The sequence below is a fragment of the Prionailurus bengalensis genome, chromosome B2 (assembly GCF_016509475.1).
Source record: "Prionailurus bengalensis isolate Pbe53 chromosome B2, Fcat_Pben_1.1_paternal_pri, whole genome shotgun sequence".
Classification (NCBI taxonomy): Eukaryota; Metazoa; Chordata; class Mammalia; order Carnivora; family Felidae; genus Prionailurus; species Prionailurus bengalensis.
In genome coordinates this window covers 29,468,569-29,490,723 of record NC_057349.1, presented here as the reverse complement: position 1 = coordinate 29,490,723, position 22,155 = coordinate 29,468,569, and the positions used below count along the sequence as shown (strand labels likewise).

Sequence of the window (22,155 nt, the reverse complement as noted above, 5' to 3'; positions counted from 1 at the left end):
TCCCTGCTGCCGTAGCTCTTGGGAAGAGAGGGCCGCTTAGCTCAGCGAAAACGAGAGAAATGCGGCACCCTGCTCTGCTATCTAACGGCTGATCCCCTAGGCATGAGCGACAGTGAGCCGCTGCTCCCCCAGATAGAAAGAGCGTATTGCCTCTCTATTTCCTTGTAAGTTTTCTAATGATAATGTTTAGAAAGAAACCAAATTGCAGCAAGGGCTTTTTAGAAGAGAGATATAATTGTCTGAGGGTGTGTTCAAAGAATAAGTTGAATGGTTTAGAGAAACTATCTGGAATCTTTGAAGCCAGAAGTCTTTGTCTACGTGTAACGGGTTCTGGGCCTTAGAGCAGCACTAAAGACGCTTTTTGTCACAGAACTGTTGAGATGAAGTGCGTGGTAGAATTTTAGTGTCTTCCAGCCTGCCTCTCTAGACACTTCACTGGAACTGTTTTTCAGTTTGCTGAATTCACTGACTAGGTGGCTGGTCATTGCAATCTTTCAAAAGCCTCAGGATTGAAACAAAAGAGGGGAGCTGATGGGAGAAAATTGGATGGGCTCAAGTCAGGGTAGCATGCCTCTTCTTAGGGGTTAATTCGTTTGATAGAAACTGGGTGTCCAACAAACCAGAAGCTACGGATACAAAAAGAGTAAAAATTAGCTCCCGGGTCTTCAGGATCTTGCAATTTGGTGGGAAGTGTATAAACAATGGAGTGTGGGAAGCACTGTAACAATATGGGACAACAAGATCATCATTCACAATCCATTCAACACATTTCTCCTCATCTAAAAAAATAAACATCAAGTTGTATAAGACCCCCTCTACCCACTAAAAAGAGAATATTTCATGTTTTGGAGCATGATCACCATGAAAGCAGTTATTTTGTGGTAGTGGGGAGGGCTCAGAATTTAGAATTAGAGGACTTGTTTCAAGTTGTCTCTACCTTACATTAGCTGTAGGAACCTCGGGAGGTCCGCGCAGACCTTCAATTCCTTCTGTAAAATCTACTCTTTATTTGATTGTTGTGGTCGGAAGAAAGTGAGATAAAGAACGCAAAAAGACTTCCTAAATTATACACTATCGAATTGTTACTATTTTCTTCTCCTCTTAGTATGAGATCATGAAAGAGATGATTTTATCATCCTTTCTACACCTCTTGAAAGACCTTGGTCAACCTTTAAGATAACAAAACAGTTCTCTCCGCCTACGGATCCTTAGGAAAATGACCTCCAAATGTCCATCAGGGATGTATTCTCAGGGAGCAACAGACATGACTTCTACTAAAAAAGCCAAATCAGAAGGAAATGAAGTTCCATGAGGGAGTCCTCAAGCGCCACGCCTACGGGCCGTTCTCCAAACTGCAGCCTCCAGCCACGACTGCAACCCACACCTCATTTTCACTTCTCATGAGTCAGCAGACTCCATGTCTCGGAGGACCGGGGAAGGGCTCTCTGGTTACAGTAAACGCATCCGGCAACGACTATGGTAAGCCCCTCTATCCGCCGGCGGCAGCCAGACTCTGTGGTTGCGGTTTGGAAATCTACGCGGGAAGTGGGCGGTGGGTGGTGAAGCGGTGGTGGGTTGTGCCTCGGAGCTGTCCAATCGAGGTGCGCGATTCTGTGCGCACAGAGCGACCTCCGATTGCCGCCTCCCTCAACCGATTTCGGGTTCCCGGGAGAAGCAGCCCCTTGAAAACTGTTAAGGGTGGGGGCGGGGCTTTGTGTCGGCGTTGGGAGCTTCGTCAATCGTCGCGCAGCAGGGCTGTGAAAGACAGCAGCAGGAGCCAATCAGCGAATCGGCCCCCTCCCGGCACGAGCTCTAGCGCCACTGGGTCGTGGCCGTTACTGGTGGCGCGCGCGGGGACTCAAAGTAGGTGAGTTCTGGGGGCCTCGCCCACGACTCCTCGGGTGCCATCTTGGTTCTCCCGGAGGGCGGGAGGGGCGTGCCTTGGGTGCGACTGGGCGGAGGATACTTGGAAGTTTGCTTCTCGGATTATAATACTCATCCTTACTTGACGCCCCTCCCCGAGTTTAGGTATGAGACATTGGGCCTGGAGGGAACCCACTGGGGTAGGGATCAAAGATGGTGGTCCACTGGATTGGAGCCAAGGGTCCCGGGCTCCCGCCAAATCCTCCAGTCTTAAGGACGGAGTTAGCACTATCCCCATGGACGCGTCCTACTTTCCCTGTCAACAATTAACCTCTGGGATGGCATCCTTCTAAGTGAGTTCCACCCATCCTGTTTTGAGTTTTCATCCCCTTTCAACAGGAGGGCAGGGTTAATTTTATGTTTGGTTTGAACAGTACCAGGTACACAATAGGTACTGTCGAGCGAATATGATGTGCCCTAGGGGAAAAGACACAGTTCTGCTGGTCCAGTTCTCGAGAGGGTGTGTGAAGGCAGAAATGGAAAGTACTGGTTACAATATAGTGAGAAAGGTTAGGGGAAAGACAAGTTTACTGACCACTGTGGAACATGTGGGTACACAAAGAACGCCAGAAAGCAGGGAAGACTCCAGGAAAGGCTTTGTTGGAAGTGACATTTGAACTGAATCATAAATCATGGGTAGGAGTTGGATCAGAAAACTAGGAGTTAAGGGCCAAGGTACTGGCTAAAGCATGCAGGTGTGGGAGACAACAGGAACTGTGTTGGGAAATTGGGGAGAAGGTCCATATGGCTGAACCATAGGCTTTGGGGCAGGGGAGCATACATTGTAGGACCTGAGGTTCAGATCATGGAAGGTCTTGCTATGGAGTTGAGATTTTACTTTGTTCTGTGGGCATGAAAAGCCACCAAATGTTAAACAGAGGATGGACAGTATCTTGGTGATCTTGGGCAAGTTCTTGAACCCATGTATGTTGCAGTTTCCTAATCTGAGAAATAGAATATAGTAATAGTTGTTTACAAGATTCTTGTGAGGACTTAATCTGTATATATTAATATATGTACTTATATGTATATATGTACATATATAGGGATAGATAGATATAAACTAACTAGAGCAGTGCTTCACACATAGAAAGCATGTATGTATATCAGCTGTTAGGATTCTTTGCAGTTTACTCTGATCATACTGAGATGTTCTGGCAAAGTGTAAAAACCATGGGCTTTGCCTCCAGAAGCATATTTATTCTTGTCCTTTCCACCTACTTGCTATGTTATTCTGAGCAACTCATTTAATATTTTTAGCATTACTTTCCTAAATGCATGCCTCCTATGTCTGCTATGCCTGACATATACCACAATGCCCAACATATAGTTGATGCTTAGCATAATTTGGCTCCCTTTGAAATGTTTTTTTTTTTTCAAACTGTGTGTTGCAAATCAGCATTTAAAAAATAGAGAACGGGAATGAAAACTATTAGTATATTGTATATCCTAAGGCAAACATTGTTTCTGAAAATGTTTGTCTCTGTACGTAAGCACGTGTGTTTGTATATATTTGTGTACTTGGGACCTTGTAATATTTATCCCCCACCAATATTTATTTTTTATCATAGTCACAAATTTTTATTTAGTTTTGAGAGAGGGAGAGCATGTGCATGTGTGTAAGTGGGGGAAGGGCAGAGAGAGAGGGGGACAGAGGATTCAAAGCTGGCTTTGTGCTGACAGCATAGAGCCCAATGTTGAGCTCCAACTCACTAACCATCACAAATATTTTTTAATTAAATGTTGTGATAGAGATGATGATAATGTGTTTCTTTCCCAGGTCATGGAAGACACCCAAGCTATTAACTGGGAGGTTGAGGAAGAGGAGGAGAAAGAGATACCCAGTGAATCCTTGGGGTGTAGCTTGGAGCCCGTAGGACGACTGCATATCTTCAGTAGTGCCCATGGACCAGAAAAAGGTCAGAGGTTATTAGATGCTCGAGTACTGACACAGGCCCCTTATTTTTATGGGGAGGTAGTTGGAAGGTTGCAAGAAGCTTATATATATTTCAAGGAGATCTGAAAATGTTTTTCACTGGGAATGGAGAAGAGGGGGCTGATTGAATTGATTGTTCCAGGCAAGTGCCCTGGACTCAATGGGCTCAATTTTACTTTGGTAGGAGAAGGTGAAGAGATTCAGATAGAAATTGAGCATAGTCTGGAAATGGATGGTGGCGATGGTTGCACAACAATGTGAGTGTACTTAATGCCCCTGAACTGTACACTTAAAAATGGTTACATGGTAAATTTTAACATATATTTTACCACAATAGAAAAAAACCCAATATGGATGGATAGATATTGACAATGAATAACATTGCTTATATTCTTCAATACTTAGGTGTACTACAGCCTTTTATTTTCTTGTGTATATGGAGACCTTGAGTTAGTAGTGGGGTACTTAACAGGAATATTTTCCTGATAGCAGGCCAAGACTCTGGCCTTAATCTATCTACCTCTCTAATTCTTAGATTTCCCTCTGTATCTCGGGAAGAATATGGTAGGCCGAATGCCTGATTGCTCTGTGATCCTGCCCTTTTCATCCATCTCCAAACAACATGCAGTGATTGAAATCTTGGCCTGGGACAAGGCACCTGTCCTTCAAGATTGTGGCAGCCTCAATGGTACTCAAGTCCTAAGGCCTCCTAAGGTCCTAAGCCCAGGGATGAGTCATCGGCTGAGGGACCAGGAGTTGATTCTCTTTGCTGACTTGCCCTGCCAGTACCATCGCCTGAATGTTCCCCTGCCCTTTGTTTCCCGGGGCCCTCTAACTATAGAAGAGACACCCAGGGTACAGGGACGAACTCAACCCCAGGGACTCCTGTTGGCTGAGGACTCAGAGGAGGAAGTAGGTATGTTTGTGTATTGGGAGGGTGGGTGAGAAGATGGGGATAGTGAGTTTAAAATAGTCAACTTACTCCTTTCTATTCTTTATAGATTCTCCTTCAGAAAGGTGTGTGGTGAAAGAACCAAGAACCTGCCCTCTAGCTGCAGTGGTTCCAGAGAGGTGAGTACAGAGGACCAGATACTTGAGTCTTCAAAAGGAGGAGGAACCAGGGCTATAGGATCCATCTCTGAGAGATGATTATCATGAAAGTGGGGCCGGGGAATTGCACATAGTCTTTTGCTCAGCTGAACTTTTCATTAACCTGATGTACCAAGTAGAGAACTAATTGCTGGGGAGAAAAAAACAGCTACTGCCTTGTGTCTGCTCTCAGGGAGCTCCCTGTTGAGTAGAATATTCCTTCTTGGGAAACATGCTTTAGATTCTTTCCTTTCTGTTCCCTTCACAGTGATGAAGAGGGGCCTTCCCCTGCCCCAGATGGCCCTGGGCCACCTTTTGCATTCAACCTGGACAGTGACACAGATGAGGAAGAAAGTCAACATCCAGCATCAGGAAAGGCCTCCTCAACTGCCAGAAGAGGCTCCACTGCAGAGACAAAACAGTCTACAGCTATGGCAACTGAAATCCAGCTTGAAAAGAATCAGTGTTCAGTAAAAGAGAGAAACAATGACACAGAAGTTGAAAGGGATGCAAGGAATGGGGTGGTCCCACTTGGGGTGATACTGGAGAGGAACCAACCTGCTGGGGAAGACAGTGACACAGATGTGGATGATGAGAACAGGCCTCCAGGAAGGCCTGCTGTGGTCCATTTGGAAAGGGCTCAGCCTTCTGACTTCATAGACAGTGATACTGATGTGGAAGAAGAAGAGATCCCTGCAACCCCAGCTGTAGTTCCTATGAAGAAGAGGCAAATCTTCCATGGAATTAGTACAGGGAGTCCTCGGACACATGCCTTGGTACATCTACAGGAGAGCCCAACTGGTAGTGATACAGATGTGGGGGAAGGTGAGATCCAGCTGGCAGTCCCTCTAGAGAGAAGCCGAGCCTCTGTGGTGATTGACAGCAATACAGATGGTGAGGAAGAAGTCTTAGCAGCACTCGCTTTGGCACATCTGAAAGAGAGCCGAGCCACTACATGGAACAGAGATACAGATTTGGAAGAGGATAGGGCCCAACCTGTGGCCCTTCGGGAGCAAAACCAAACCTCTACTGGGAGAGACAGTGACACAGACATGGAGGAGGAGGGGCTCCCAATGGAAAAGAGAGGAACTGTTTTCAAGGGTCACACAGACAAGGCATATTCAGAAAAGAGGCAACCTCCTCCCCAAAACAGTGATCTAGGGGTGGACAAAGATAAGAGCTCACTTGGGGTCCATCTGGAGAGAAGCCAAGCCTCTGCCACAGTGGACATCAACATACAAGTGAAGGAGAAAGTGCCACCAGAGTCAGCTGTTCTACTTGTGGAGAAGCATCAGGTGCCTGTGGTATGGACAGATCAAACAGATGTGGAAGTAGAAGAGGGCCAAGCGAAGCTGCCTGTGATGCATCTAGAGGAAGCCCAACCTCTATCTGGGGACTGTGAGACAGATGTGGAGGGCATATCCTTAGCAGCTTCAGTGGTGGCAGATACAAGAAAGAGCCAGCTTCCAGCAGAAGAGGATGCTGGGGCAAAGAGGGCTGTAGCTGTTCTTGAGCACAAGAGAGATCTTGAGGCGAGGGCCCAGGGTGGGTCACTTGTGTCACAGGTGGAGCAGGATCACCTCCCTGTCTCAAGGGAGGATATTAATGATCTGGTGGTCACAGGCACTTCAGGGGAATCCAGCCAGCCACAGAGAGAGGGAGCCCAGACCTCCATAGAAAGGGAGAGAGAACCACATATGGACAGGACCCAGGACTCTGGAGACAACCACGGTGGTAAGTGCTGGCTTTCTCCCTTGACCCCTAAAAGAAAGAATGCTTATAGAGTATCTTAGTCCATTTGGGCTGTAATAATAGAATACTGGTGGCTTATAAATAACAGAAATTTATTTTTCACACAGTTGTGAAGGCTGGTAAGTCTAAGATCAAAATGCCAGATTGGTCATGTTCTGGTAAAGACTTGCTTCCTTGTTCATAGGCAGCTGTGTTCTTACTATGTCCTCACATGGCAGAGGGCACAAGGGAACTCTCTGGGGTCTCTCTTTTTTTTTTTTTTTTTAAATTTTTTTTATTTTAACGTTTATTTTTGAGACAGAGAGAGACAGAGCATGAACGGGGGAGGGGCAGAGAGAGAGGGAGATACAGAATCTGAAACAGGCTCCAGGCTCTGAGCTGTCAGCACAGAGGCCGATGCGGGGCTCGAACTCACGGACCGCGAGATCATGACCTGAGCCAAAGTCGGATGCTTAACCGACTGAGCCACCCAGGTCCCTCTGGGGTCTCTTTTTAAGGGTACTAATCCCATTTACGTGTGTTCTATCCTCATGTACTAATCATCTCCCTAAGGCCCCACCTCCTAATAAACTCACGTTGGAAATTAGATTTCAGCATATGAATTTGGGGGATACACACATTTGGTCCATTGCAGAAGGATTTGGGTTAGGGAGAAAATGGTAGAGAGAGTAAGGAATTAAGGGTCAGGTAGAGTTTTTATTATCGATCCTCTATTCTTCCTCCACCAGATTCTGAAGACCTGGACCTACAGGCTACCCAGTGCTTTGTGGAGAGAGACAATCAGAATCTGGAAGGTGAGGACATCCATGTCATGTGGATGTTGGTGCAGGTGGGACCTGGGAGCCCAAAGTGGTGGTCCTTGAAGGTTGTGAAAGCTAGCATGGGTGAGGCAAGAAACCAGGAATGGGACCCTGGAGTTCTGTGGAGGAGCTGTGCTTGAGTTGGCTTTTCTTGTGCAACAGCCCAGAGCATGGAGGATGAAGCCACCCAGGCGTTTCTGGTTACTCTACCCCAAGAGCCTGGTCCTTCCTGCTGTAGCTTCCAGGATACAGGTATAAGCTATTCTGTCTTTCATGCCCCTAACTTGGCATCATTGCTTTCTCCCTCTACATGTTTTTTTCATATTGTTTGACTTTTGCTGATGTTTCTCCATCTCCATCATCTTTTTAATTTTTTTTTTAAGTTTATTTATTTATTTGAGAGAGGGAGAGAGAGAATCCCCAGCAGGCTCTCGTTGTCAATGCAGAGCCTGATGCAAGGCTCAGTATCCCGAATCATGAGATCATGACCTGAGCTGAAATCAAGCCGGACACTTAACCAACTGAGCCACCCAGGCGCCCCTCCGTCATTTTTAAAGAGGCTGCTATGAGAACTTTTTTTTTAACTTTATTTATTTATTTATTTTGAGAGAGAACGAGCTGGAGAGGGGCAGTGAGAGAGGGGGATAGAGGATCCGAAGCGGGCTCTGTGCTGACAGCAGAGAGCCTGATGTGGGGCTTGAGCTCATGAACCACAAGATCATGACCTAAGCCGAAGTTGGATGCTTAACCAACTGAGCCACCCAGGCACCCCTATGAGAATTTATGTATGTGTGTGCGGTCTTATTTTTTAGACAAATACTAAATGTTATAACTGTCCTCCTTATTCCCAACTTTCCTTTAATAATCCATTTAGGTTTACTGTTCATGAATTTATCTTAATCTTTTCTCAACCTGTTACATTTTCAATCTGTATCTCTCTCTCCCTCTCTCCTTCCAGGTACCTTGGATGAGCCGTGGGAGGTCTTGGCAACACAGCCATTCTGTCCGAGAGAGTCTGAGGCCCCTGAGCCCGAGCCCATTGTTGCTCCTCTTGATGCCCATGGATCCTGCCTCTCTACACCTTGGACAATACCACAAGGCCAAAATCCAGGAAGCCCAGTTCACATAGAGCCATTGGGGATTCAGGACAAAGGGATGCAGACTATGGAGAAAGACATGGGGATACCAAGAGAAGCAGCAGAGGGGGTGGCCCCTGAGAGAGGACCATTGGACAGGGAAACTGAGAACCTGCCATCAGGAGAACAAGAAGATGTGATAGGAGAAGAAGAGTTAACCAGAGGGATACAGGTGTTAGCTAGAGATACTCAAGGACAAGAGTCTGACCAAAAGGTGAAAATTGCAAGTATTAAAAGAAATATGGAGAGTTTGAACGTAGAAATTGAGATAACCAGGGAAATACAAGAGAAAGAAATAGAAAAGCAGATTCTTGCAAGAGAAATATTTGAGAGAGAAACAGAGAAACTAGTACTAGAGAGAGAGGGTGAGCCAAATGGATTAGGAGTTGAGGTACCGGAAGTAATACTGGAGAGAGGCCCACAGAGAGGGGAGACTGAGAAAGGGAGCCAGGACCAGGAAGGGCAAGCCTCCAGTCCAACACTAGAGCTTGAAACAGGGACAGGCGGTCATCAGGGACTTGCTTCAGCCTCAGTAGCTTCTGGGAGCCAGTCAGGTGGAGGAGAGGGAGTCCCAATGAGCCCCAGGAGGCAGCAGAGAGGTAAGTGAAGACAGAGGGGAACCCCAGGTTAGCCTTCATGCTAATCAACCCCCAAGTGACTGACTGCTTAGACCTCAGCTACACTTGTTTTTACTTTCTGTCTAGGCCACTTGACTTGTGAGGTGCCACCTGCTGAGAAGGCCTTCGGGGTGAGAGCTGCTGTTTCTGCCTCCTCCTATTCCACTGTTCCTTTCCCTAACCTTGCTCCAATCTACTCCTTTCTCTGTCTTCCCAGTTTTAATCTGTTGTCACCACTCCTTAGTTGGTTTCTTTCCCTTTCCCTTGGCACCTGTCATTTTCTGTATCTGTTTTTCAAGTTCTGTCTCCCTGTACCTAACTCAGAATATCCATTTTTTTGTGTCTTTTCCCTCTTTTTTCCAACCATCCTCTTATTGCCATCATCCATCTATGGAGAAACACTATTCTAGCATGAGGTGGGGTCTGTGGGAACGAGGACTGCTCCCTCCCCAGGAAGTTTCCAGTCTTAGGAAGGGAGGTCATAGACAAGTGAAATGCCAGGAACACAGTCTAACCATAAACAAGTATCAAGAACAGTATTCAAGTACTGTCTTTCTTCTTTCTGCCTCTTCCTCCCTCACTTGCTTCTATTTCTCCTCAGGGTGATCAGGAATCCACAGATGCTTGTCAGCCTCCTGCAGTGCCTGAAGCTTCAGCCCCACACCAAAACCCCCTCCTCTTTCAGAGTCAAAAACATCCTGTGCCTCAGCCCTTCTGTTCTTCCTCTCCATCTTCTTTAGAGCCCATTCCCAGGACCAGGCAAAACAGGAATCAGAAAGTTCCAGAGACTCCCTTGCCAAAATCCAAAGTCAGGCTCCGAGGGTCCTCCAGGAAGACACCCTCTCCAGTTTCTTCTGTAGCCCTTGAACCTCATACTGCCATTCCCACAGACCAACCCCTCAGTGCTGAGCCCACATCTCAGGTCACTCGGGGCAGGAGACGTAGGTCCTCTGTGAAGACCCCTGAACTGGTTGTCCCCACAGCCCCTGAGCTCCAGCCTTCCACTTCCAAAGACCAGCCTGTCACCCCTGAGCTCACATCGCGGATCACTCGGGGTAGGACACAAAGGTTCTCTGTCAAGGCCCCTGAAGTAGTTGTCCCTACAGCCCCTGATGTTCAGCCTTCCACCTCTAAAGACCAGTCTGTCGCTCCTGAGCTCATATCTCAGGACAGGACACATAAATTTGTAAAAACCCCTGAACTGGTTATTTCCACAGCCTCTCAGCTCCAGCCTTCCACCTCCAAAGGCCAGTTTGTCCTCACTGAGTTTGTATCTGGGGCTACTCAGGGCAGGGCACGTAGGTCTTGTGTCAAGACTCCCAAAGCAATTGTCCCCACAGCCCCTGAGCTCCAGCCTTCTACTTCCAAAGACCAGCCTGTCACCCCTGAGCCCACATCTCGAGTCACTCGAGGCAGGACACGTGGGTCCTCTGTCAAGATCCCTCCTGAATCAACTGTCCCCACGGCCCCTGAACTCCAGCCTACCACCTCCAAAGACCAGTCTGTCCTCACTGAGCCCACATCTGGAGCCACTCATAGCAGGATACCTAGGTCTTCTGTCAAGATTCCTGAGCTAGTTGTCCCAACAGCTCCTGAAGTCCAGTCTTCCATCCCCACAGACCAGTCTGTCACCCCCAAACCTACATCTCAGCGCAGGACATCCAGGTCTTTTGTCAAGACCCATGAACCAACTGTTCCCACAGCCCCTGAGCTCCAGCCTACCACCCCCAAAGGCCAGTCTGTCACCCCCAAACGTAAATCTCAGGGCAGGACACCCAGGTCTTATAGCAAGACCCCCAAACCAGTTGTCCCCACAGTCCCTGAGCTCCAGGCTTCCACCCCCACAGACAAGCCTGTCACTCCCAAACTCACACCTCGGGCCACTCGGGGCAGGACACAAAGGTCCTTGGTCAAGACCCCTGAGCCAGTTGTCCCCACAGCCTCTGAGCTCCAGCCTTCCATCTCCACAGATCAGCCTGTCACCCCTGAGCCTACATTTCGGGCCACTCGGGGAAGGATACATAGGTCCTCTGTCAAGATCCCCCAACCAATTGAATCTACAGCCTCTGACCTTGAATCTCTCAACCCCATAGATCAACTGGTCTCCCCTAAGGCTATAGCTGAGGGTGGTCAGGGTAAGACACTAAGGTCTACAGTAAGTGCTGTGCCAGTTCTTACCACCCATGAATCCCAGAATCCTGACCCCATAGGCCAGCCTGTTCCCCCTGAGCCCATCCCTCAAGCCAACTGCAGCAGGAAGCGGAGGGCCACAAGGAAGCATGGGTCCTTCACAGCTCCCATTGTCCATGAGCCCCACTCTGCACCCCCTGAACCTAACTCTCGATCCTCAAAGAACCAAAGACGAGCAGTGAGAGCAGTGGAGTCTCTTAGGACCATTCCCGAGCCTGCTCTTGCCCAGCCTCCTGAGGCCCCCACTCATGCTACCCAGATCCAAAAGGTAGAGGCAGCAGGCAGATCTGAGTTCACCCCAGAGCCCCAGTCTAAGCCCTCTCAGAGCCGCAAGAGGCCTTTGGCTACTGTGGATTCACCCCCACTTCAAAAACGGCTCCAACAGAAGACTGTGTCCCTCCACAAAGAGGAAGAAGATTCAGCAGAGAGCCCAAGGAAGGACGAGGTGAGGTGAGGGCTGGGGCCACGAAGCTAGGAAAGGGCTTGGAGGCTCGGAAACTCCCAGCAAGATCTTTCTCAATCCCAGGTGGCAGTGATTCCAGGACCAGGCAAGAGAAAGAGAGACCAAACAGAGGAGGAGCCCAGGGGAATCCCAAGCCGCAGCCTTCGGCGGGTCAAACCTAACCAAGAGTCCACAGCACCCAAAGTAGGAGAGAAGGGGCCTGGGGCTTGGTGGGAGACAGACATGGGAAGATGGGAGGAGACTTAGGGGTTCAGAGATAGACACTGATGGCATGGGTTGCCGTGACCAGCTTAGGCTAACTCCCTCCACAGGTACTCTTCACAGGTGTGGTGGATGCCCGTGGAGAACGGGCGGTGCTGGCCCTGGGTGGGAGTCTGGCCAGCTCAGTGGCAGAGGCTTCCCACCTGGTGACTGATCGAGTCCGCCGCACGGTCAAGTTCCTGTGTGCCCTGGGGCGGGGGATCCCCATCCTCTCCCTGGACTGGCTGCACCAGGTGAGAGGCCAGGAGGTGATAGCACACCAGCAGAGATATTGATGGCAGAAGACTGCTCACATGATGCTCTAGAAAGTAGTGAGGGGAAAGGGGGTAAAGGAAGACAAGGGAGGTGAATGAGGCAGAAAGCTTAAATCAAAGAACATTTCATTAGCTCCGTCCACATGCTGAGCAGAAGAGCTGGGTGGTAGGCTGGGCTCAGCTTTGATGCTCACTGCTGCTATCCTTAGTCCCGCAAGGCTGGTTGCTTCTTGCCCCCGGATGAATATGTGGTGACTGATCCTGAGCAGGAGAAGAACTTTGGCTTCAGCCTTCGAGATGCCCTGAGCCGGGCTCGGGAGAGAAGGTTGCTAGAGGTGAGAGGCTGTCTTCTGCCCCATGCTTCAGGCCTCCTTCCTGAGGCTCTCCAGCTGTTCATGGGTTCTCAGTGCATACATCTATGATCTTCACTGTTTTCTTCTGCTTAGGGCTATGAGATCCATGTGACTCCAGGAGTCCAGCCACCACCACCTCAAATGGGAGAGATCATCAGCTGCTGTGGAGGCACTGTCCTACCCAGCATGCCCCGCTCCTATAAGGTATGGGTGGTATGTTTTGGGTCTAGTGAGGTGGCAGTTAAAGAGGTGGCTGGAATGGGAAAAGTTTGGAGAATACTGGTATGGATAGAAACACAGAGTAGTGAGAGGGTGGGGGTAAGCTCTGTGGTATATAAAGGGATAGGAATGTAGGAGAGGTTTGCTGATTCCAAATGGATTTTTATTTTGCATTTTTAATATTTTAAATATACACAAAGGGAGAGAGAACTTCCATATATCAATGAACCTCCATATATCAGTCACTCAGATTTAACAAGGTAGCTTAGATTTTGCTATATCGTCTGCATTTATCCCTTTTTTTTTTCTTTGCTGAAGTACTTAAAAAAAGTTTTGTAAAGTTTATTTATTTTGAAAGAGTATGAGCAAGGTAGGGGCAGAAAGAGAGGGGAGACAGATCATCCCAAGCAGGCTCTGCGCAGAGCCTGATGCGGGGCTCAGACTCACAAACCATGAGATCATGTCATGGGCTGAAACCAAGAGTCAGATGCTTTACTGACTGAGCCACCCAGGCGCCCCTTTGCTGAAGTATCTTAAAGGAAACTACAAGCATCATATTATTTCCCCCTACATACTTAAAGTATACTTCTGTAAGAAATGATATATGTTTGTTTACATAATCACAATGCCATTATTGATCCATAACAAAATTAACTTGTCATTTTCTCAGAGTCCATTAGTCAGATTTTTCCAATTGGCCAAAAATGTGTCTTTATAATTCAAGTCAAGATTCAGATGAGGTCCAAGTATTGCCACAATTGCAATCTCCTTTTTTTTTAATGGTTATTTAAAAAAACCTTTTTAATGTTTATTATTATTATTTTTTAATTTTTATTTATTTTTGAGACAGAGACAGAGCATGAAAGGGGGGAGGGTCAGAGAGAGAGGGAGACACAGAATCTAAGCAGGCTCCAGGCTCCAAGCTGTCAGCACAGAGCCCAATGTGGGGCTCGAACTCACAAACTGTGAGATCATGACCTGAGCCGAAGTCAGACGCTTAACTGACTGAGCCACCCAGGCGCCCCGAATGTTTATTTACTTTTGAGAGAGAGAGAGAGAGACAGTGCAAGCAGGGTAGGGGCAGAAAGAGACAGAATCTGAAGCTGGCTCCAGGCTCTCAGCTGTCAACACAGAGCCTGAGGCGGGGCTCAAACCCATGAACTGTGAGATCATGACCTGAGCCAAAGTTGGAGGCTTAACCAACTGAGCCACTCAGGCACCCCTGTTTATTTTTGAGAGAGAGTATGCTTGCACATGTGAGCAGGAAGGGGCAGAGAGAGAGGATCCCAAGCAGGCCCTGCCCTGACAGCACAGAGCCCCAACTCAGGGCTCCATCTCATCACCCCTGAGATCATGACTTGAGCTGAAATAAGTTGCTTAACTGACTGAGCCACCCAGGCTCCCCTCACAATTGCATGTCTCTTAATTCTCTTTTACTCTAGAAGATCCCCCCCCAACCCACCCAGCCTTTCTTATTCCATTGACTTCCTGCAGAAACTATGTCAGTTGTTCTTTAGAATGTTCCAGTCTGGGTTTTTCTATTTGCTCCTTTGCTGTGTAATTTATCTTGTTCTTCCATCTCTTACATTCCTTGTAAATTGTAGTTAATTTTAAAAGCTTGAATAAATTCAGGTTCAGTTTTTCTGGGAAGAGTACTTCCAGCAAGTGTGCTTCCTATCAGGAGGTATATTGTAGCGATGCTGAAACTGATTTGTGGACTCCAAACCTATTTCTAGGATTGTTTTTCACCCATGACTTTGTCTTTGCTCTCTGTCTTTCCCAGCCTCAGAGAGTTGTGATTACATGCTCCCAGGACTTCTCTCGATGCTCTATTCCATTTCGGGTTGGGCTGCCCATTCTCTCACCTGAGTTCCTGCTGACAGGAGTGCTGAAGCAGGAAGCCAAGCCAGAGGCCTTCATCCTCTCCACTTTGGAAATGTCATCCTCGTGAAAACATCACCACAGTACTTACTGTTTTCCCTCCCAGACCAGTAAATAAAGTGTTAGAAAAGATTTGGAAGAAAGAACCTAGGGCTTTAGAAAGAATTGGGTATACTGACCTGATTTGTCTTGGAACATGGGTGGGGCTAAAAAGGCTTATGGATAAACAAAAAGATAATGAGATTTTAGCCACAGTTGGGTTTTTTTTTTTGGTTTTTTTTTTTTTGGTTTTTTTTTTTTTAGTAAACAACCTAGTCTTTTATTTGCCCAAGGCTGGCTGTTGCAGGCACTAAGGCCCCAAAACTTCCAGAAGGGATGGAGGAGGGAGGGGCAAACCATCCTGCCTACCAGGTGCTACCTGCCCCCATCCTGCTTCCTGCAGGAAGCGGGAAAGGAGATGAAGTCTACATTTGTGCCATCAAGTATCAAGCCTGCTTTCAGATACTATAAATACTCAGTTGCTATTGAGGAGGAAACTGAGGCACTCTGACTCCCCAGGCCTCTATCTGCCAGTCCAAGTTTTTGCCTGCTCTCTCTCTCCAGAATGAGCTGCAGGCAGCCCTTTGCTGGGGGAGGGTCTCAGGAGCCCATCTCGTGGACTGTGTGTGGGGGAAGGCCAGCCAGTGTCAAGGGCTGGGGCAGCAGGAGGAGGGGTGTGTTTGGAAGAGCAGCTGCTAGGAGGGGGGAGTCAGCACTGAATAGGGACCCCAGCTGGGGTTCCATAATGATATCAGTGGGGGACAGCCAGAGCCCTCTGCTGTCTAGAAGGGGAAACTGAGGCAGAGACCCCTCCCATCTTTGAGAAGGGAGGGGCCTCCTATAAGCTATTCAGGTCTATTTACCATCTCCACAAAGACACTACAGCCCAGGAGTTGGAGCATGTCAGTGGTCACTCAATGTTTAGATTGAGACACAAGGAGTGGGAGGCAGCTGGGTCACCTGATGAGACACAGATTTCTCAAATGGCCACTTAGAGATGGGTAATCCCATTCTCAGATATCATAAGTGGCTGCCCTTAGCAGGACTGATGTACTTACTGCTGTGTGGCACACATGGTGTCCTGCCTCCTGTTTGGAAGCCATCTCTCTCCCTCTTTGACTGGGATTCTTATTCATCCTCTGAAAGAGAGTAGAAACAATTTTAGTGTCAAGAACTTGAAGGGATGCTTGGAGTGAGTAAATTTGAGGTTGGAGGTATGGAATGCTACCATTATTTTCCTCTCTCTTCACCCCATCTTGTTAGAAGTGTTCTTTAGTTTTGACTTTGAGCAGATCTTTGCACTTTTCTGGCCTGCTTTTCCAGTATTTATAAAATTAGAGCTTAGGTTTAATTTCTGTGATAAATAAATATTCACTCTGTGCCTTATGGTGTAGTGCAGGTTTTTTTAAACATCTTAAATTTATGTATTATTTATTTATAATCTTACATCTTATTTATGTATTTATTTATTTTTGTCTTTAAAGTAAGCTCTACACCCACTGTGGGGCTTGAACTCACAACCCCAAGATCAAGAGTTGCATGTTCCACCAATTGAGCCATCCAGGTGCCCCTTAAATTTAAAGTTTAAAAGTTGGTTGATTTCAATGATGTGGAGAAATTGGAACCCTTATCACATATTGCTGGTGGGAATATAAAATGGTTCAGCTGCTGTGGTAAACAATCTGACAATTTCTAAAAAATTAGACATAGAATTACCAAAAGACCCAGTAATTCCACTAGTAGGTGTGCACCCAAGACTTAAAACACATGTTGAAATACTTGTACACAGATGTTCATATCTATACTTCATTAGAGCCAAAAGGTGAAAAGAAAAATATTCATTAACAGGTGAATAAACAAATGTGGCATATCCACACAACAGAATATTATTCATCTATAAAAGGAGATGAAGTATCAATTCTTGCTACAATGTTTTGAGAATGAACCTCAAAAACATTATACTAAGTGAAAGAAGCCAGACACAAAGTCACCTGGGATGATTCCACCTACATGAAATACTTGGAATAGGTAAATTCATAGAGACAGAGTAGAGTAGTGGTTGTCAGCAGCTGGGAGAAGGGGGAAATGGGGAGTGACTGCTTAATGGGTATAGGGTTTTATTTTGGAATGATAAAAATGCTTTGGAACTAGATAGAGGTGGTGATTGCACACATTATGAATTGTATTAAATGTCACTGGATTGTTCTCTTTAAAATAGTTGTTTTTATGTTATGTGAATTTCACTTTAATAACAAAGATGGGTGATTAGTTAGTGGCTTTTCTGCAAGTAAATTATACTTAAGTTTGTAAAACTTTGGTGTAGTAGAAAGAGCATGAGATTTGCCACATACTGCTGACTTTTAAACATATAAACATGTCTCTCTTTTTTAATGTTTGTTTATTTTTGAGAGAGAGAGAGCACACACGCGCAAGGGGGGGAAGGGCAGAGAGAGGGAGACAGAATCTGAAGCAGGCTCCAGGCTCTGAGCTGTCAGCACAGTAGGACCCAAATAAATATTAGTCCCCTTGCACACTCAGAATCTTGTACTGTGTGAAACTGTCTATGGCCTTGAGGTTCATGGGGCGCCTTACAGTACTAGCTGTCTCTATACCCCCATTTTAGCACTCATCTGCACCTTGACTTAGTGACATTGAAGTGCCCCAGTTTAAACTTCTGGAGAAGAGAGATCTTTTCTTGTACTTCCAATGAATACTATAGTAGTACAAATAATGTATTTCTATCAGGGTCCTAGCAGGAAATAACAGCACAGTCAAATTAGGATAATTGGAGAGAGTTTAATACAGTGAAAATGACAAGGAAGTTGGGAGAGTGTAGAGAAATCATAATGTTACAGTACCCTAGTACTCACAGCTCTATTGTGACCACCTCTAAGTCCAAAAGGTTGAGAGGAGAGAGCAGTTATGCAGAGAGGGCTTCCTCAATAAAAGCTGTGATTTTCATTGATTTAGTCCATTCGGGACAACCTCGAACAAGAAGGGTGAAGGGTGCATCTGGAGGGAAAACATAAGACTGGTATAGTTTACAACAGCACTGATTCAGAGGAGGGTGGGAGTACTGATCCTCCAACAGAAGGAAAGTAAAGGCTGTGGGATGCTGCCTGGCAATTTTCTCATCCATGAGCCCACAGGACTAGCAGCAACTTAGTTCTCATCTTGGTAAATTTTCTTTATATTCTTATGTCTGTAAGCTGAAGGATTTCGCTACATGATGTTCTAAGGTCCCTGCTATGGTCATAGGTACTGTGACTAGGTCCTTAGCAACATGATGTTTAATTCAGATGGAGGAAAACCTTATTTTTACTTTGCTTTTCAAATATGTTATTCTGTAGGTATTACAAACAGGTCTGGAGGAAAAAATTCAGACAAAAGATCTTAGCGGTTTCTGACTCGTGGATGGTGGTCAGGCTTATGAGCTTGCAGAGTAAAGTCATAATTATCACAAGCTTGGGTAAAATTAACCTACTACAAAGTTTACAACACAAAATTTTCTATCACAAATATTTAACATTGTTATTCTCATGATTATAGATCAACAGCCTTTGGCATTATTAGAAATAATCTAAGTGTTACAGAGAAATTCTCTGTCCTTGGCAAGTGGAGAGAATAAGTTACAGAATAAACATTAATTTACTTTATGGTAAAATGGTCACTAACTTTTTAACAAGATGTAATAGGTGATTCAGACCTTTGGGTTTTCAGCCTCGGTCAACAGTCTTCCGTTCTCTCACCGTTTCCTATTTGAAGCGTTAACCGACGCTTTGTAACCTCTGACTTTGGCTATGTTTAGTGGCTAAGGTTACAGAAAAGGGGGTTTATAATTCTCGTTTTCTACAAGAACCCTGAAAGAAACGAACGAACTGTCTTCATTTTAGATGAGACAACTAGCCGAGCTGCGACTCAACCCACACGAGTGGCTGCAGAGCAGCCTACGTTTCCACTTGTCACTCAGAATTCTAACATTCCCTTCTATGACGCGGCGACCGCAGGCTCAAGTCAAGGCGCCGGTACCCGCCCTAGGGACAGTGTGAAAAAAAAGCGCGCGGAGAACGCACGCAGAGGCAGCGGCGCGAAGGAGCCACGCCTTCCTGGGCAGGACCCCAGGCTGGAGGTGGGGGCGGGGGCGGGGCCTGCGGCCGCGGGAATCCCATACCCGCCCTTTTCCCAACCCCTCCGAGTGTCGCCATGGCCCCAACTCTGCTCCTCGTCCCTGCTGCCCTCGCCTCTTTCATCCTGGCTTTTGGCACCGGAGTGGAGTTCGTGCGCTTTACCTCTCTTCGGCCACTTCTTGGAGGGCTCCCGGAGCCTGGGGGTCCGGGTGAGCGGAAGGGATCGAGGATGAGCTCTGTGGCTGGAGGTGGAGCCGGACGAGAGCGAGGGAGGGCGGGGCTTCGAGACAAATGACAGGGGAAGTCCGGGAGAGGGAACTAGAACCTTGAAAGCCCGAGAAGCTTCAGGGCTGACCGGAGGGCTAAATTAGGAACTCAGGGATTAGCGGTTTGGAGAGGCGGAAGAGTTAGGACTGAGTGGTGAGAGAAAAGGCGATAAGAAGCAGAGGAAAGGAAAGTGCTTTTGTAGAGAGGACTATGGAGAGGGGAGTGTTAAAAAGAGGGCACATTTGGAGTACCGAAAACACGAGGATCAGTCCAATGGTGGCCTCTCCAGCCAAGCCTTTTGTGATTGAAGGAATCCTCCTCCCCACTCTGAAGGAGGCCTGGGGAAAAGGGAAAGGGCAGAGAATGGAAAAGCAATATGGGAAAAACCAGGAGAGGAAGCATTAAGGCTTTTGAAAGCATTAAAGGACATGGCCTGGGACCCCCAAGAGGAGATTAGGGTAGGGGGTGTTTCCTGAAACTTTCTTGATCTTTTGTCCCCTTCTTGAACTCCCCCTAGATGCCCGCCAAGGATGGCTGGCTGCTCTGCAGGACTGCAGCATCCTTGCCCCCCTGGCTTGGGATCTGGGTCTCCTGATACTATTTGTGGGGCAGCACAGCCTCATGGCAACTGAGACAGTGAAGGCGTGGATGTCTCGATGTTTTGGGGTTCTTCAGAGGTCACTGTACGTGGCATGCACTGCCCTGGCATTGCAGGTATGAGGCCTTGGCCACTGAGTCCCCAAGGGAAACAATCTGTGAGAAGGGTGCCCTCAGTTGAAGGGGCAAGGACCTTAGCCTTCTGATAAAATGTGGGTTTAGGGGAATTTAGGGTGTTTAGGACTCTAATCTCAGCTTCCATTCCTCCACAGCACATATCCTTCTTCTTATCAAGAATGGTGTACCACTCCTCATTCCCCAAGTACCATATGTGCATTCTTACCTTTGCAACTTTGTTCATGTTGTTCTGCTTGAGATCCCTTTGGTGACACCTCTTTCAGTCCTACCCTTTCTTCAGAATCACTTCTTGAGGTCTCAAGAGGAGGCTTCCCAGTTAGTACACATTTGTTTTCTCAGTGTGTGCTTGGCACAGGCTACTTTATGTACCTATCTGGTCACCCCCGTCTGTTCTCTTAAGTCCTCAGGGTAGATACAGGTTATCCTTACATCCTTGGGACCCCACATGGGATGCTCCACATGGTGAATTTTTGTTTATGATGCTCATGGTAGAGGTGGGGAGAACTGCAGGCCAGCCTGGGGTGGGGGCAGCCTCTGGTTCTAGGTCTTTCTAGGGTAGGCTGCTGAGATACCCAGCCCCTCATCCTTTCCCAGTTGGTGATGCGGTACTGGGAACCTGTACCCAGAGGCCCTGTGTTGTGGGAGGCTCGAGCTGAGCCATGGGCCACCTGGGTGCCCCTCCTCTGCTTTGTGCTCCACGTCATAGCCTGGCTCCTCATCTTCAGCATCCTTCTCGTCTTTGACTACGCCGAGCTCATGGGCCTCAAACAGGTGAGGCTCCCAGATTCCTACCTGAGACCTCTGATTCCCTCTAGAATGCCTCTTTCCCTTTCAAGGATTTCCCTCCTCCTCCTCCTCCCATGCTCTTCCACCTTCCTCTTCTTTCAACTCCCTCACCTACTTCCTTTTCTTATAAAAGAGTCTCCCCTCAGCTTTCCCTCAAAGGTCAGAAACCATAGGCCTCCTGGGCCTAGCAGAGATGAGAATCAGGAGTCCAGGTCTCAGAAGGGTGGTTCTTGGGCCTGAGTTATAGAAGGGGAAGTTTCCTCCAAAGGGAGGAAAGAGGTGGCTAAATTGCAAAAAGGGTTTGACTTCATTTCTAAGCTGTTCTCCCTCCTAGGTATACTACCATGTGCTGGGGCTGGGTGAGCCTCTGGCCCTGAAGTCTCCCCGGGCTCTGAGACTCTTCTCCCACTTGCGCCACCCAGTCTGTGTGGAGTTGCTGACAGTGCTGTGGGTGGTGCCCACCCTGGGCACTGACCGCCTCCTCCTTGCTCTCCTCCTTACACTCTACCTGGGCCTGGCTCACGGACTTGACCAGCAAGACCTCCGCTACCTCCGGGCCCAGTTACAAAGAAAACTCAACCTGCTCTCCCGGCCCCAGGAAGGTGAGGCTGAGTGAAGAGCTAGCCTGGTTCCAAGCCCTGCACTTCCTCTCCTTTAACATCCAGGCCCTGGCTGCTTCAGACCAGAGGCCCAAATCTATGGACTGAAGGGGCTGTCCCTTCCCTTGTTTGAGCCTCCACTCCTTGGGCCCAGCTCCATACCCTAAATTTTGAGTTTCAACCACTGGACCTCCAAGATCTTCTCACCAGCCAGGAAAAGGAGGTGGGAAACTTATGTCTCCTCACAGTTTAGGGCTTGATCCCCCCCTTCCCCTCCCACCCACCTGCCTCAAGAACCTCCTTATAAAGGAAGAATGGTGGGCCTGACCACTTCCCTCCCACTGTTACTTGATTCTGTGCCTCAGGGATCTCCTTCTCCTCCAGCTTCCCTTCCTAGGAGCAGAGTCTGCAGGTTTGATGGTAGTGCCTGCCCCACTGGCCTCTTTAGGCCCTGTCCCTGGCTCTGTCCTCTAACCTAGTTGAGAGGATCCTTCCGCTCTTCTGTTCTCCCGAGGAACACGCGCAGCAGAAAAATAAAATTCAGCCTTTTTTTCTACATATGCCATGTAGTCTGTCAGTGTCTTCTCTAGCCAGAGGGCTAACTTTGGGACGGAAGGCAAGCGGAGCCAGGGCACGCCAAACTCGAGTCTGGGCAGCCACCGCGCCCTCTGGCGACAGCTGGGCGGCGACCATTCCGGCAGACCCACCCCCATCTCCCCGGTCCCCCT

The 22,155-nt window shown here is 47.7% G+C and overlaps 2 protein-coding genes and 1 long non-coding RNA gene across 10 annotated transcripts; 2 read left to right on the top strand and 1 right to left on the bottom strand.

Annotated features, from left to right (window-relative positions):
• The first annotated feature begins 80 nt into the window (after positions 1-80).
• MDC1 (mediator of DNA damage checkpoint 1) lies at positions 81-16,299 on the top strand. 7 transcript variants are annotated; one of them, XM_043591002.1, is made up of 16 exons: positions 82-164; positions 1,213-1,479; positions 3,704-3,842; positions 4,395-4,775; positions 4,861-4,930; positions 5,217-6,682; positions 7,429-7,494; positions 7,663-7,752; positions 8,459-9,235; positions 9,341-9,384; positions 9,855-11,888; positions 11,970-12,089; positions 12,218-12,400; positions 12,631-12,756; positions 12,868-12,978; positions 14,777-16,299. In XM_043591002.1, the coding sequence occupies exons 2-16, from the start codon at positions 1,477-1,479 to the stop codon at positions 14,942-14,944; spliced, it is 5,778 nt and encodes a 1,925-aa protein (XP_043446937.1). In that variant the 5' UTR covers positions 82-164; positions 1,213-1,476; the 3' UTR covers positions 14,945-16,299. The 7 variants fall into 7 exon arrangements, with proteins under 7 accessions (XP_043446943.1, XP_043446937.1, XP_043446941.1 ...); XM_043591008.1 differs by lacking the exon at positions 8,459-9,235 and having other exon boundaries at positions 81-164; XM_043591006.1 differs by lacking the exon at positions 7,663-7,752.
• On the bottom strand, positions 13,135-19,310 carry LOC122489328. Its single transcript, XR_006298892.1, has 4 exons — positions 19,203-19,310; positions 18,620-18,773; positions 17,784-17,925; positions 13,135-16,052 (listed from the first exon to the last, which is right to left on the bottom strand). It is a non-coding gene; the product is annotated as an uncharacterized LOC122489328 (long non-coding RNA).
• Positions 19,011-21,987, top strand: NRM (nurim). Of its 2 annotated transcripts, XM_043591014.1 has the most exons (4): positions 19,020-19,249; positions 19,825-20,021; positions 20,637-20,813; positions 21,163-21,987. In XM_043591014.1, exons 1-4 carry the CDS (start codon positions 19,117-19,119, stop codon positions 21,442-21,444), a joined length of 789 nt encoding a protein of 262 aa, XP_043446949.1. In that variant the 5' UTR covers positions 19,020-19,116; the 3' UTR covers positions 21,445-21,987. The 2 variants fall into 2 exon arrangements, with proteins under 2 accessions (XP_043446950.1, XP_043446949.1); XM_043591015.1 differs by lacking the exon at positions 20,637-20,813 and having other exon boundaries at positions 19,011-19,249.
• The last annotated feature ends 168 nt before the right edge of the window (positions 21,988-22,155 follow it).